The 13,111-nt window shown below is 49.6% G+C and overlaps 1 protein-coding gene across 1 annotated transcript in view; it reads right to left on the minus strand.

Annotated features, from left to right (window-relative positions):
- The window catches only part of rerea (arginine-glutamic acid dipeptide (RE) repeats a), a 95,462-nt gene that overhangs the window by 67,811 nt on the left and 14,540 nt on the right, over positions 1-13,111 (minus strand). Inside the window, exon 2 of the mRNA XM_076042519.1 lies at positions 5,466-5,973. Within this exon, the coding sequence (XP_075898634.1) occupies positions 5,466-5,829 (364 nt within the window). The 5' untranslated portion in view covers positions 5,830-5,973. The remainder of the gene's footprint in view (positions 1-5,465; positions 5,974-13,111) is intronic.

Genomic DNA, 13,111 nt, shown 5'->3' on the forward strand with positions numbered 1-13,111 from the left:
GTGTTTTTGTTTTTTTTTTTAAATCGCATTTCAAACGTTAGGCCTGATTCACACTGGAAGCAGAAGCGCAGCAGAATAGAGCCCACTTCCTTTCTGCTGCCCTTGTTAACCAATGGTGTCAGTCAGACCAGACGCAAAGCGGCGTGCGCCTCGGCTTTCTGGTGAGAAATACTTTACATTATAGGGTTAAAACTGCCTTGAAATGCAAAATAGAACAGCATTTTACACATGCAATTAAAACCGTGATTAATCGCAGCTAACATTAAAATTGATCGTTTGACATCCCTAATTGTTATTGTTGTTATTATTATTATTATTATTATTATTATTATTATTATTATTATTACCATTATCATTATTATTATTAAAGAGTGTTTCACTGAGGACTGGAGGTCACAGGTGCCACCGAGGACAGAGTTGCAGCGCACATGGACCCACCCACAATGCAGCAGAGCCGCACATGCTTATGGAAAAGAACTCCCCTCAACTCCCCTCCCCCACCCACTCTGAGTGCACTGATCCTCAAATTAAAGAGCACCAGGAATGCAATAATGAACTGGCGGGAGCAGCAGCAGCAGCAGCGTTACTGCTCCACCTGTGTCTGCAGGCCGGGTCGACCCAGAACCGAGGCCTCCCCGTGCCACTTCCTGCCGGGCCCAGGTCCCCAGTAGGGCGGCTATGGGAGGGGTGCAGACCCCCCCACCAGGTCCACAGGCCGGGTGGATCTCCCTTCCCTCTGGCTGGGAAAGCGGTGGGAAATACCTGGCAAGCGATACCATCGGCTCTCGCCACAATAGGGCCGGCCCACAGCTGACTGAGCTCCTCGGGGGAGAACAGAGGCTCTTTGACAACACCAGACACCCTCCCTCCCCTCCCCCACCTCCTCCTTTCCCTCTCGGCCAGCCCACGCTTTCTCATTTAGCAGTCGGCAGGTGGTTGGATTTCACTGAAAAGCCCTTTTCCCAGAGTCTCCCTGGCGTGGGGCGAGATGGGAAAAACGGTGAGTGCTTTAAAAAAAAAAAAAAAAAAAAAAAAAAAAGGGGTGGGGGAGGGTGAAGTGTTCCGACAGCGACATCCTACACGTTCACGCTGCAAAGTTTCAATACAAGACGACGTCCGAGGGGCTTGTTGCTCACGCTGGCTTTGCTGAAAACGCACAGTGACTGACGGCCAGGTTGAGCGGCGGTGGGGACGTGAGATGGATGTCAACAGCACAAAAATCAGCCTCTACACCCGGAACAAGTAGAAAAATGCATGTTTAAAAGGTGACGTAAAACAATAGAAACCCGCACTCTCAAATAAAAATATTAAAGAGGTGCAAGGCCCAGATAATTCCATCAAAGAAAAATAGAAAAACGTCAAGCAATCCTCAAGCGTCCATCTGGAGACATCTGTAATAAAGATCTCACTGACAGGCATCTGGAATCGCATTTTGTCTTCCTCAGTGTGGATGCTCGTCCAGGAAATGACATCATCACATAGTCTTCTTCTGACACAGGTGCACGCACTTAGCTTTTCATCATAAATCACTCAAAATGATTTTAAATATAAAAAAGCTTAAAAGGGAAAATGAACCTGTTGAGCACAATCCTTCCTCAACCCCTTCAGACAGGGAATTGTCAAGATGAATGGATGTGAAAACCCCAGTCTTTGTGTTCCTGCAGGTCTTGGCTAATTCAAAAAGAATCCCACTCTACCTCCGGATAAAGTCCCTTTTCCCAGTAACCACTGAAAAAAAGTGCCTATTTTGCAAATTGTGAAGGATAAAAGACCATAAGATCAGCGTATATATCCTCAAGCCGCCGCCTCACAACTCCAATCAGCCGCTGCGTTTAACTATCAAGGAGACTTAACCAGGTGAGTCACTGGTTCAGCGCTGCCTTTCAACCCGCCGGCCCTCGTGTTATAGAAATGCAAATCCCATCTGCACTCGGCCGCCCGCCGCCGCCGCTGGGAGTCGAGTCGAGTTTAGCGGGGGATGTCGCGTGCGTATGAAAAAAAGCCCTTTTATATGCACACACGACACGCGGAGCGATAGAGAGCCTTACACACAGACTCGCGCGCACTCGCGCACTCCCCAAGGTTTCTGTGGCGACTGCGAGCAGAAGTGCCAGCTGTCCGGGCTGACAGCTCCGCCGACCCTCGGGGCTCCTTCACAGCCTCAAACGCCTCCTCACAGTCACTGGCTGCTTTTTCTTTTTCCCCCTCCTTCGAGAGCTCGTATACATTCATCTAAAATATGCACGGCTGTTAATGTGCACTGAAACAGCACACCGTCGCTGGTGCTGCGTGCGTGTTGCAGCTGGGTGGGGTTGAAAGAGGGGTGGAGGTCCTCTTATTGATCCTCCTGTGGCAGTGGGTAGAGTCCCTGGAGAGCAGGGCTTTATTGTGGGGTTGGGAGGGTGTTGGGGGGGAGTGGCTCGGCCAGGGGAAGGCAGAGGGAGCAGCAATCGATTTGGAATGTCTGCTCTTCATCCCATCGGCCAACCACACACACACACACCCCTACTCAGCTCTGGAGTATCATCACCGGGGCTGGATTTAGCTGCAGGCCCACCTACTGGGCCTCTGGACCTCTCCATCCATCCATCCATCCTTCCCCATCTAATCAATATGCACTGAGCTGACTGAAGCTGTCGTCAAGGGACGGGGACGGGGACAGGGGGGCTGAGACGCCTCTCTAAAACGATCCTACCTGCTACGCGGCGGTGACAGCACCGTGTTCTGGGCTCTGTGTGGGACTTCTTTTTCTTTTTTTTTCCATTTTACAGCTCAAATAAAAAGCGTTTGGCTCTGCAGTTTCCTTCTTAAGCACCGCCTCCACCCCCACCCCCCCACCCCTCGCTCCTCCCCCCCGAAGCGTCAGGGGCGGTGCAAATCCCTCTCGGAGGGTGGTCAGTTTTACATATTGTGTGTCACTAGACGGCTATAAAGGGATTTAACATTTAGTAAAGCATAATCCACGGCAGGCTTTGTGCCTGCCTAAGCTGCGTACATCCAATCTGATTGCGAGAAGCTGCTACCAGTGACCAAATAGTACGTGGAGGGAGAGGGAGATAGACAGGGAGAGAGAGAGGGAGACACACACACACACACACACACACACACACACACACACACACACACACACACACACACACACACACACACACACACACTGACAAAGCTTATCACTTGAACAATGAGCGGCGGAGACAGCAGGAGCTGTGTTGCCGAGGTGGCGGCTCTTCCTTGTTGACAATAGGAGGTAAATTACAAACTAGTGTAGCGTCGCCGGGGCCCATCTCAACCCGCCAGCTGAGCAGCCAATCCGAGGAGGAGGAGGCGGCGGTGGTGATGGTGGGGGGTAATGGTGTGACACCAGGTGGGGGGGCGCAACTCGAAACATGTCAGACTAATTGAAGGAGAAGGAAGGAAACATAAAGCTGGTCGGAGGCAGCTCGCTGCCGGTGGAGGTGTTCGCTCAAATGTGCACATCTGAAATATGCGACGTGGGGCTAATCCACTGAGACGGAGGGGACTTTGTTTATGTGCCTTCTGAATGTTTCATTGACGTGACTGACTGCTTCCAATTCTTTTCCCCCTCCGCCCTCCCCCTCTCCGCCTGGATGACTGTGAGACAAAGCGCTCTCTCTCTCTCCCTCTCTCTATTAAACATGAAATGCTGAGCAGAAAGGAAAAAAACGGTGGTGGTGGGGTTTGCTATTGAAGTCGGCCGTCACAGGAAAAACAACACGGCATCAAGGAGAAGGTTCATGTTCCTGAGGATCTCACCACCTCTGCTTGACCTTTTTGCAGGCTTTTTGCAAGACAGATGAGAGAGAGAGAGAGAGAGAGAGGACATGACGGTGGCTGTGATTTAGTTGCAAGGCAGCAAACACACACGCGCTTGCGCGAAGGGCGCAGGCTGTTGTTTCTCGACGGAGTCGTGACCGTTGACACAAATGAAGACGGAAGACGGATGGAAAACATAATTAACGACGAGCCTCCTTCACACGCGCTTCAGCTGCCGCGTTAAAGAGAGACAGAGACGGGTGTTTGGGGGAGGGGGACACACACACACACAACAGGAGGAGAGACTCGGGCGCCTTGATAAAAACATCCTGCTGTTAAAAAGAAGACAGCCAACAAAGCAGAGCGAGCGAGCGAGAGAGACAGAGAGAGAGAGACAGAGAGGAGGAGAAGTGAGCGTGTGGTTATGTCCTCTTAAAAAAAACGGAAAGAACCTGAGGTGTGTGTGTGTGTGTGTGTGTGTGTGTGTGTGTGGGAGGATGTGTGAAGGTGTTTTACAGGGCTGCACTGTCGCTGTGCTGTGAAGAATATGTCCAACTGTCTATCAGTAAACACAGCCACCTGCTGCAGCCGTGCAGTCATGACGGTGTTTCTGCTGGATCTGATATACACACGTACAAATCTTAGCACAACTGTCATGCAGTCATTTGAGAGTTTATGGAGGGTTTTTACTCAGTAATTAAAAGTCAAAGCTCTAGTCTGGGTCTAGTCTAGTGTCTAGAGTGGCAAAAGTGTGAAAGGCTGAGAAGCCGCAGCAGCAGCACCAGCAGCAGCAGCAGCATCTAATGTCGAGACATGTCCAACATAATGTTAACCCCTGTTTTTCTGACGCCCTCCTTGATCTCCCCCAGCTGCTGAAACTCTGGGCCACGGCTGCATCACAAAGTGGCCGTCGCTTAAGTGTTTGCACATTTCACACAAATATAAATGTTGAAATATTTATCATTCACACACAAGAGAAAAGCAATTATTGTAAATGTCTTCACAGGCTGGCCCTTCCAACTGCCAACGGCATCAAAAGGTTTCATTTTGGAAACATTACACTCCTCCAATCACAGCTGCAGCCACTATCACATGACCGGGGCGAAGCACCACTTTGCTTTATTGACTTAACCCGAGACAAAGCCCAGAGTGTTTTCGGCCGGGAATTGATTATATGATACATCAGACCTTTCGCCTGAAGTGGTAAATGTGCTGCTGGAGAGACGCTACTCGCCAAATGAAGGTGATGGCTATAAGGGCAGAGGGGAGCGCTGTGTTTTCTTATGTATGTATGTATGTATGTATGTATGTATGTATGTATGTATGTATGTATGTATGTATGCTGTGCGAAATACAGTTTTAGATTGGTATTGAGTACCAATCAGGAGGATGGTTCTTACATTAGAGAACAGTAAAAACAGCCTGAACATTTCTCCTCTGACTTTAAGTTGACTTCTAATGGGTCACATTTCAACTTTTTTGGGGGGGGGGAAGTAACTTGCTCTAGGTATGCAGGTATACACCACGGCATTTAATAAAAAAATAAAAATGAAAATAACTTAATGAATTGCGACTAATTTAATTTAATTTAGTTCAACAATTAATTGATAATGGATTAATTGTTAACATCCCTAGCGATGGCGGTTTAGGATGCTTTAGGCGTCGACGGTCCGGTCCGGTCCGGTCCTTACCTCCGGGCCTGTAAACAACGTCGTCCTCCGTGATGAAGGACGTGATCTCGCCGTTCTCCGTGCGCTCGTAGCGGGACTTCTTCTTGGGCGTCTTCTTCTTGCCCTTCTTGCCGGCCTCCTCGGCCGTGCCGCTGCCGGCGCCCGTGCTGCCGTTGTCGTTGTCCTCGTCCTCGCTGTGCTCGCTCTCGGCGTAGTTCTTGGCGCCGCCCTCCAGCGTGCAGCTGCGCCGCGGCCGCGAGCTCTCGCTCTCGCCGCGCTCGCCGTCCTGCCGCCGGGACTTGCCGCCCGCTTCCCTCTTGTCCCGGTCCCGGTCTCTGTCGCGGTCCCGCTCTTTCTCCCGCTCCTTCTCTTTGTCGGCCGTCATGATCCGCCACGTGCCTTCCTCAGTCCTCTCACGGCTGGGCCTCCGTGAAAGGTAGACTGTGAGCCTGGGCTTCAGTCTTCTGAATTTACCAGTCAAATCCAGGGAAAATTTGGCCACACCAACAACCCCAGTGTTTCAGAAGAGCTGTGGACAAGAAACGGGGGGAAAAAGAAGAAGAAATTAACATTAGCATCGGCGATTAGCACGAGCCTGCATCGCTAAGCGCCGAGTACAAAGAGCTGTTCTGTGCTGAGATCTTTTTTTTCCCTTTCTGGCGGGCGAGGAACACACGATAAGTTTATCCAGATCAGGTGGCTGCGCCGACTCCTCTCAACATCACAGTAATTGTCGGCACTCCCCCTCTGCCAAGCCGTGTGTGTGTGTGTGTGTGTGTGTGTGTGTGTATTCCCGAGAGCGGCTGAACGGGCTTTATCAAAGAAGAACAACAACAAAAAACAACCTTCCAGCTCTCTCTGCTCAGACACACTTCACTTCTTTAGAGAGGCGGTAAAACAGAGTTATTAAAGGCTGAGAAGAGAGGAGAGAGGAAGGAGAGAGGAAGAGAGGAAGAGAGGAGCGCAAGCTGCAGCGCAACGGCGCCCGCAACACGACAAGCTGAGGGGGAAGTGAAAGTGAATAGGCGTTAAGAAGAGAGATGGAGAGAGAAAGGTATTACTGTGGCGAGGATGAGGCTAATAGAATTCCTCAGAGATAATGTGTCGGGGGGGCTTTTTCAGCGCAAGACGCTGCTTGTCTGGTGGAGAGGAAGATTTAACTGGAAAACTTCTCCACACACCTAGCAGGCAAGATTTTTTTTTTTTTTAAAACTCATCCTCATCCTTGTGCACGAGCGCCTGAGTGCGCGCGCGTGTGTGCTTACTAGGCTCCCCCCCCCGAACCCCCACATCCCACCCCACCCGCAACCTCCCACCCTCCTGCCCTGGCTGACAGTCAGCGGTGTGTTAATGTGAAGCGACAGCTCTGGAGGGGAGAACACAGCAATCCACCGGGTGAAGAGGCGGAAGAGGAGGGCGGTGGGGCGGGGGGGCACGCTCGTCCCACCGCGGTGGTCTGTCCGCTGCCATTTTCAGCTCGGAGACGTCGTCCACTCAAACAAAAAAAAAAACAGAAGGAAAAGAGGGAAGGCAGCCACCAGGAGCGCCTCTGTCAACAGCCCAAATGGCCCCAGCAGCGCTGCCGCTCTCTGCACCCGCTCATCACACTCAGCCTCTTTTATTTTCTTCTGCAAAAAAACACTAGCTGCGTACAATTGCGATTTGCAGGTTCTACTGCGTGTCGGCAAACAAGCGGTGTTTCTCAACTGGTGGGTCGCGGGCTAAATCGATTTCGATTGGGTCAGGGCTTTGTGTGCAGGGATTGTAAAATATACGTTTATAGAAAAAATGTTTGACGGTTTATTTTGCAGGGCACCCAAACAATTCAGTAATTTCAATCATTTCATTACTAAACGTGATAGAAAGTGGGCTAGCACTTTGCCTTTTGTGGAATAAATTCAGGTTGTGACTTTGTGATCAGAAGAAAAATGTGAAACTCCTGAGACTGCACCAGGTGAGAAGCACCGCTTCAGAGAAGATAAGGGGCAGGAGATGGGAGGTGTGCTGCTGGATGGCGCTGCTGCTGCTCTCCACAGCAGACAGACAGACAGACAGACAGACAGACAGACAGACAGACAGCTGGTGAGAGGGCGACAGGGCAGCTGCTCCTGTCAGCAGCTCCAGGCACAAACAACGGGCCTGATTAAACCGCCGCCTCGTCACAGCCCCATTAATCACCTAATGATGAGTTGCTGCGACGACCGCTGCGCTGCCAGCGCTAGCACGCTAGCACGCGCACACCAGCGTGATGGAGGGATGGGGTGGTGGAGGGGGGGGCAAGCTGACGAAAGTGTTGAATCTGGGAAGTGCGAGAAACTCTGCGATGACGGAAGTGAAAGCTGATCGAGCCTCCTCCTCCTCCTCCCAGATCCCCTCACGTCCATCCCTCCCTCGATCGCTACAAACCATCTAGACACGCTTCAAATCAAAGACTGGCTTCCCAACATCTCCCACTAGCGTCTCCGGTGGTCACATTAGCGAAGCGTCGCGCTCCTATTTGCCGTCTTGAATGCCGCCGGCCAAACGTTGAATAAGATGATGACATTTGCTTATGGTGGCAGCAGAGAGTTGCATCAACTTGTGTTGTTGTTGTGTAGATTATTTGTGTTGCCTCTTCCTCTCTCTCTCTCCCGAGCGCCCAAACAGTAGCTAAACTGCGTGTCAAGTAAAAGGCCTTTTAAAGGTCAGATTAAAGGTCCCGTCTCACATCTTTATGTTTCATCCCACACTGCTGCAAAGCAGCTCGACTCCATTAATGATCCGCCTGAAAATCAACAGATCTATTGAATCGAGGAAAAAAGGTGGGAAAAAAATAGATTGGACCAAGGAATGCGTTTTGTGACATCACAAAGGGCTAATTGTGCAGAAAGGGAACTGTCTCTGGCTCGCTGACCTCGTGATGGGCTGCATTCACACGCAGAGTGACAGAGAAGTCACTGATGAGTGTCAGCGCTCGACGTCACACAGCCAAGTCGGTGAGTCCACATCACACAGTGGGCCTTGTTATGTTGATGACATGATGCATGCCAGGCTTCGTTGCACCATCTGATTTGTTTAGCATTAGAAAAGTGAGTTTTTTCGAGTTTCTTCGCAGCGAAAAGGAATTAAAACGACCAAAAAAAAACAACAGTCTGCACCGCACAGACCCAAGGAATTATTATCAATATATGGCATGTGTAATTTACCACCGTGGGTGAGTAGAGGAGAACCCATCGCCTGATCGGGTGTAAGTCTCTAACAGGTGAAGAGATTTTTGTGCTGCTGGACTCCGAGCAGCCGTCGCTGCGGCGCACTGATAAAAGAGCCGCTGGACGAGCGACACAGCGAGCACAAAAGCCAGGAGCGCGAGAGAGAGAGAGAGAGAGAGAGAGAGTGAAAGAGGTGAAGTGGCAAAACACTGTGGCTCAAAAAAAAAAAAGTTATAACGCGCAGAGTGAATGGAGAGGACTGTGCAGCCACTAGCCGGGGAAACAAAGTGCTAAGTGGGGAGCGGCGCTGGCTGTCAGCCGGGCCAATGGATCGAGGCGGGGGCTGGGGTGTAGGGAGGGGGGGCAGGTGAGGCTTGGACCCATTACACATCAATCACCGGGCCAAGACCCTCTGAAAGATACCAGCTGCCTTAATGGAAAAGGGAGAGGGGAGGGGTCGGGGAGAGGGGTCGGGGGTCCCCATCCAGCACCAACCTAATCCTCTATTTACATGACTGTGCAGAGTGTCAAGGGCAGTTTGCCCCCCCACCCCCACCCCTCCCCCGCCAATACATTTATTTATCTCCCGCGGCCGTTTAAATGAGACCTCTGGCACCCAGAAAGCAAGCAAGCAAGCGAGCACACACACACACACACACACACACACACACACACACACACACACACACACACACACACACACACACACACACACACACACAGTTGCTGTTACTCTCTCGGCCGAGAAGCCTTTTAGAATGCAACACTTTACTTACTCATTCCGAATAAATAACTTAATTCGCTAGTCTGGGCGTTCTGAGGATAAACATCGGAATCAAAGCGCTAAGCACTGGGAAACTTCTAGCACAACAGGGGGGACTTTAAGTCCTGAACATTTCTGCACGACTCCGGATTAATTCACCCAGAATCCCTTGTTCACACTGCTACTCTTCACATACTCTGATTGCACTGTGTCCATAATGCATAACTGTTTTATGTCGCTATCAACTTAGGCTGGGTTTCATCTCATTAAAAAAAAATACACATCTTTTGATTCTTCCTGGTTGCACCGTGTGTGACGGCTGCAAAGCAAATTTCATGGTTTCCTTTGAATTACATTCAACGTGGCTAATTGAATCCAAGTAGTAAGATAAAAAAAAAAACAACAACAGATGGGTGCACATTCAAATGCAAAATCTTAACAACAACATATGCAGTGCGGAGATCCACCCAGTCGGCGCCGCAGACAGTGAGCTGTTATTCACTGCATTTTCATACCCAGTCGGAGAATCCACAAGTAGCGAAATGTGATTGGCAAGGATTTGGTCTCGGCTTTGCGGCGGAAGGGGGGGGAACGGAATAGTCGCATGAATACAGATTAGAGGGGAACATTGTTAGCGCGAACATGCGCGGAGGGCTATTAGCCTCAAATTGATCCGAGTAAAACCAGCAGGATCCTCGGCAGTGGCGGCGGCGCGTGGATCTCGGCTGGTGTCAAGTTGTGGCAGGTTCTCCTCGGCTCCGGTCCACTAGCCCTCCCCCTCCCACCCATCCATAGACAACAGAAGACAACAGCACAATGAGGGGGGCTCAGCTGGAGGCGGGTGGAGCGGCCACTTCACCAGGGATTCTCTCTTTATTTTTCCCTGCAAGGCTCTTCTTGTTGTTTCAGCGCACATTTGCAGAGCAAAGACACTTGTCTGCTCCACCTGTTTTGCTTTGTCGGGGTTTTATTTTCCCCTTTTCTTTTTTTGACAATTCACCGATGAGTAACCACATCCACCCCCCCCCCCAACCCACCACCACCACCACCACCACCACCCCCGCTTATGCGCTCGCTCGCTCGCTCGCTCTCCCTCGCTCATACACACACTTGCACACACGCACGTACGCTAAGAGCTGGAGCTTTGCTCACAAAGGCTCTATTTTTAGCCGCCATCCAGGGTTAGCTCAGCGGGTAAGAGCCACAGCCAGGAAACCATCGCTCGGGGGTTTGTAACGTCTAGATTTTTAAAGCTGCCTAAAGACTCTTGTGCGATTCTCACGGTGACACGAGGCGCGTCTGGAATCGCTGCTGCTGCTGCTGTGTTCGATTCGACGCCCTGGAGCGCAAAGATCAGCATCTCAGATGGTCTTAAGACTCTGCGCAAGTCATCACCAACGTTTCCCATTATGAATAATTAGACGGGAGGAAGAGGGGAAAATTAGCTTTTGCAGGCCGGGCCATCAATTGACTCATTTAGTATAATAAATGCATATGAATGATGCCCTCTGCCACAGGGAAAGACTTGAACAGGCATTGAAATTCAGAGTCCTGTGGGATTAAAACAAATCCATGTTGTCAATGGTCAAGTGTTTCAGTTTGGATTTCAAATTGATTGGTGTTTGATCAATAGATCAAATATCAAAAAAAAAAGAATCCATATAAACATTAAAGCGCACATTGACAAGAACAAAAGAGCTCCAATCAGTGAAAATTAGATTGAGTGCACGGCACAGTATGGTGTAGTGAATTTAAGGGTGCTGTGTCGGTGGAGTGCAGCATCAAACAAGGACCAAACAAGCAACATTATTCGTCCACCAGTGGGAACGAGGCCACAGCGCTCACACCAGTTTACCACAAACTGACCGCCAGCACGACTGCCGAGCGGTCGGCGGTACTTTCCGCTCAGCAGTCTGAAGGATCAGACGGTTGCACTTCACAGGCTTTAAGCCTTCGCTCCATCTCCAAAAAAGAAGAGCCCAAATCCTGCCCCGCTCCGTGTTCGTGAGCCCTCAGCAAGAGCTCCAATTGGCCTGAGTGAGTGGGTGGGGGCGGGTGGCGGAGGTGGGGGGAGGGGGCGGCTCCACAACCCGAGTCATCCATTATCATCTTCAGCGCCTGTGATCAGCAGAAAGTCATCCCGCAGCCGAGCAGCAGCGCTAACTCAGTCTGTCAGTCAGTCTGTCTCAGCAGCTTCTGCCACTGCAACAAGCATCATGTTGGCGAGCAGGAAAAAACTGATGTCATTCTTAACCTTTAGTCTAAATAAGAATAGGAAATGGAATTGAGCATGCCGGTAAAGTCTAGTTAATCCTTGACTATTTTTACATGCCCAGTATGCTCTGATCAAGGTCTACATTCCGACTGACGCTGGCTGCGTTTCCATTACAGTTTTTCGCAAAATAAAAGCGACACTTCTAAAATTTCCACAAAGTACAATTGCGATTTGCAGGTGTTTCTATTGAACGGCGCGAAGCGCATATGCCGTCCCCGACGAGATTTTACAAAGATTATGTTTGCTTTTGTTTACTGTCAAGAATTTGACAGAATTTTTTTGTTATATTTTTCTCTTTGATTACTTGTAAAAAAAATGTTCTGTTTCCTCCTCCGTCCAAAAATAATTTGAAGTGAAAAACACTTGAAGTGAACTGGTCATGTAACCCCGTACGTCAAGTCCGGTGACGCGTAAATTTCCATTACACTTTTGCGATGTACTTCTATATAAATACATGTGAAAAACCATCCCATGAGAGCGTCAAAACCTTTTAGCGATATTTGAAAGGTTTTTCGAAATGTAGGTGTTTTCATGACCAGTTTTTTAATTGCGATATTTATGCTTTGCACAATTCTAGAGGTAATGGAAATGCAGCTAATGAATCTTTTGGCTCTTCTACACTGTTAACAATGCAATGACGAAGTCCTGCTCCCCTTTGACATGTTCAACAATGGAAGATTACAAGAGGAGGAAATGACACGAGGAGGCCTGAGACTCCAAGTGGTGCGACGGCAGCAAACCCGAGAGCACAACACAAACTGCAGCAAAGACAGAAGGAATCCTAACTGCAAAGAAAATCTTTACAGGTCTCCATCATCGCACATACTTGCACATATTTGCATTGATGCAGCTATGAACGTGAGGTTACCCACTTCAATGGCAATGTCTCGCTCAGGATATAATCTTAATAGTGCTGAATTCCTGTGTGTGATCAAGCAGTTGGCCGCTGAGAGAGAGAGAGAGGGAGGGAGAGGGAGAGAGGGAGAGAGAGGGAGAGAGAGAAAGAGAGAGAGCGAGAGAGAGAAGGAGGCTGATGGAAGTAGATGTCTCTCGATTGTGGGAGGACTTTTTTTGTAAATCTTTCAGCTGCTTTTTCTGGACAGCGTGAGCAGAGTGCTCGGTTTAAACCATTTCTCTACGCTTATTCATCTCTGCAGAGCCTCCGACAATTCAATTCCTTGGCGAGTTATGCTGTTGTAATGGAAATTTACTCAAAGGTAAAGCCGGGGTCAGGAGAGGTATAAATACACACGGGGGGATGAATTCCAGGCTGGTTTGAACAAAAAAAAAAGGGGGTGAAAAAAGGATCTGCGCAATGTTTGCATTTTCAAACATTCATCTCCATAAGGCGGAAATGGCTCTCCGGCGGCAGAGGAGAAAAAAGGGACCGCGCGCAATTCTCTCAATCAGATGCATGTAGTAAAAAAAAAAAAGAAGATTT

The sequence above is a fragment of the Nelusetta ayraudi genome, unplaced genomic scaffold, assembly GCF_046127955.1.
Source record: "Nelusetta ayraudi isolate G7.1 ecotype Tasmania unplaced genomic scaffold, CSIRO-AGI_Nayr_v1 ptg000070l, whole genome shotgun sequence".
NCBI classification, from domain to species: Eukaryota; Metazoa; Chordata; class Actinopteri; order Tetraodontiformes; family Monacanthidae; genus Nelusetta; species Nelusetta ayraudi.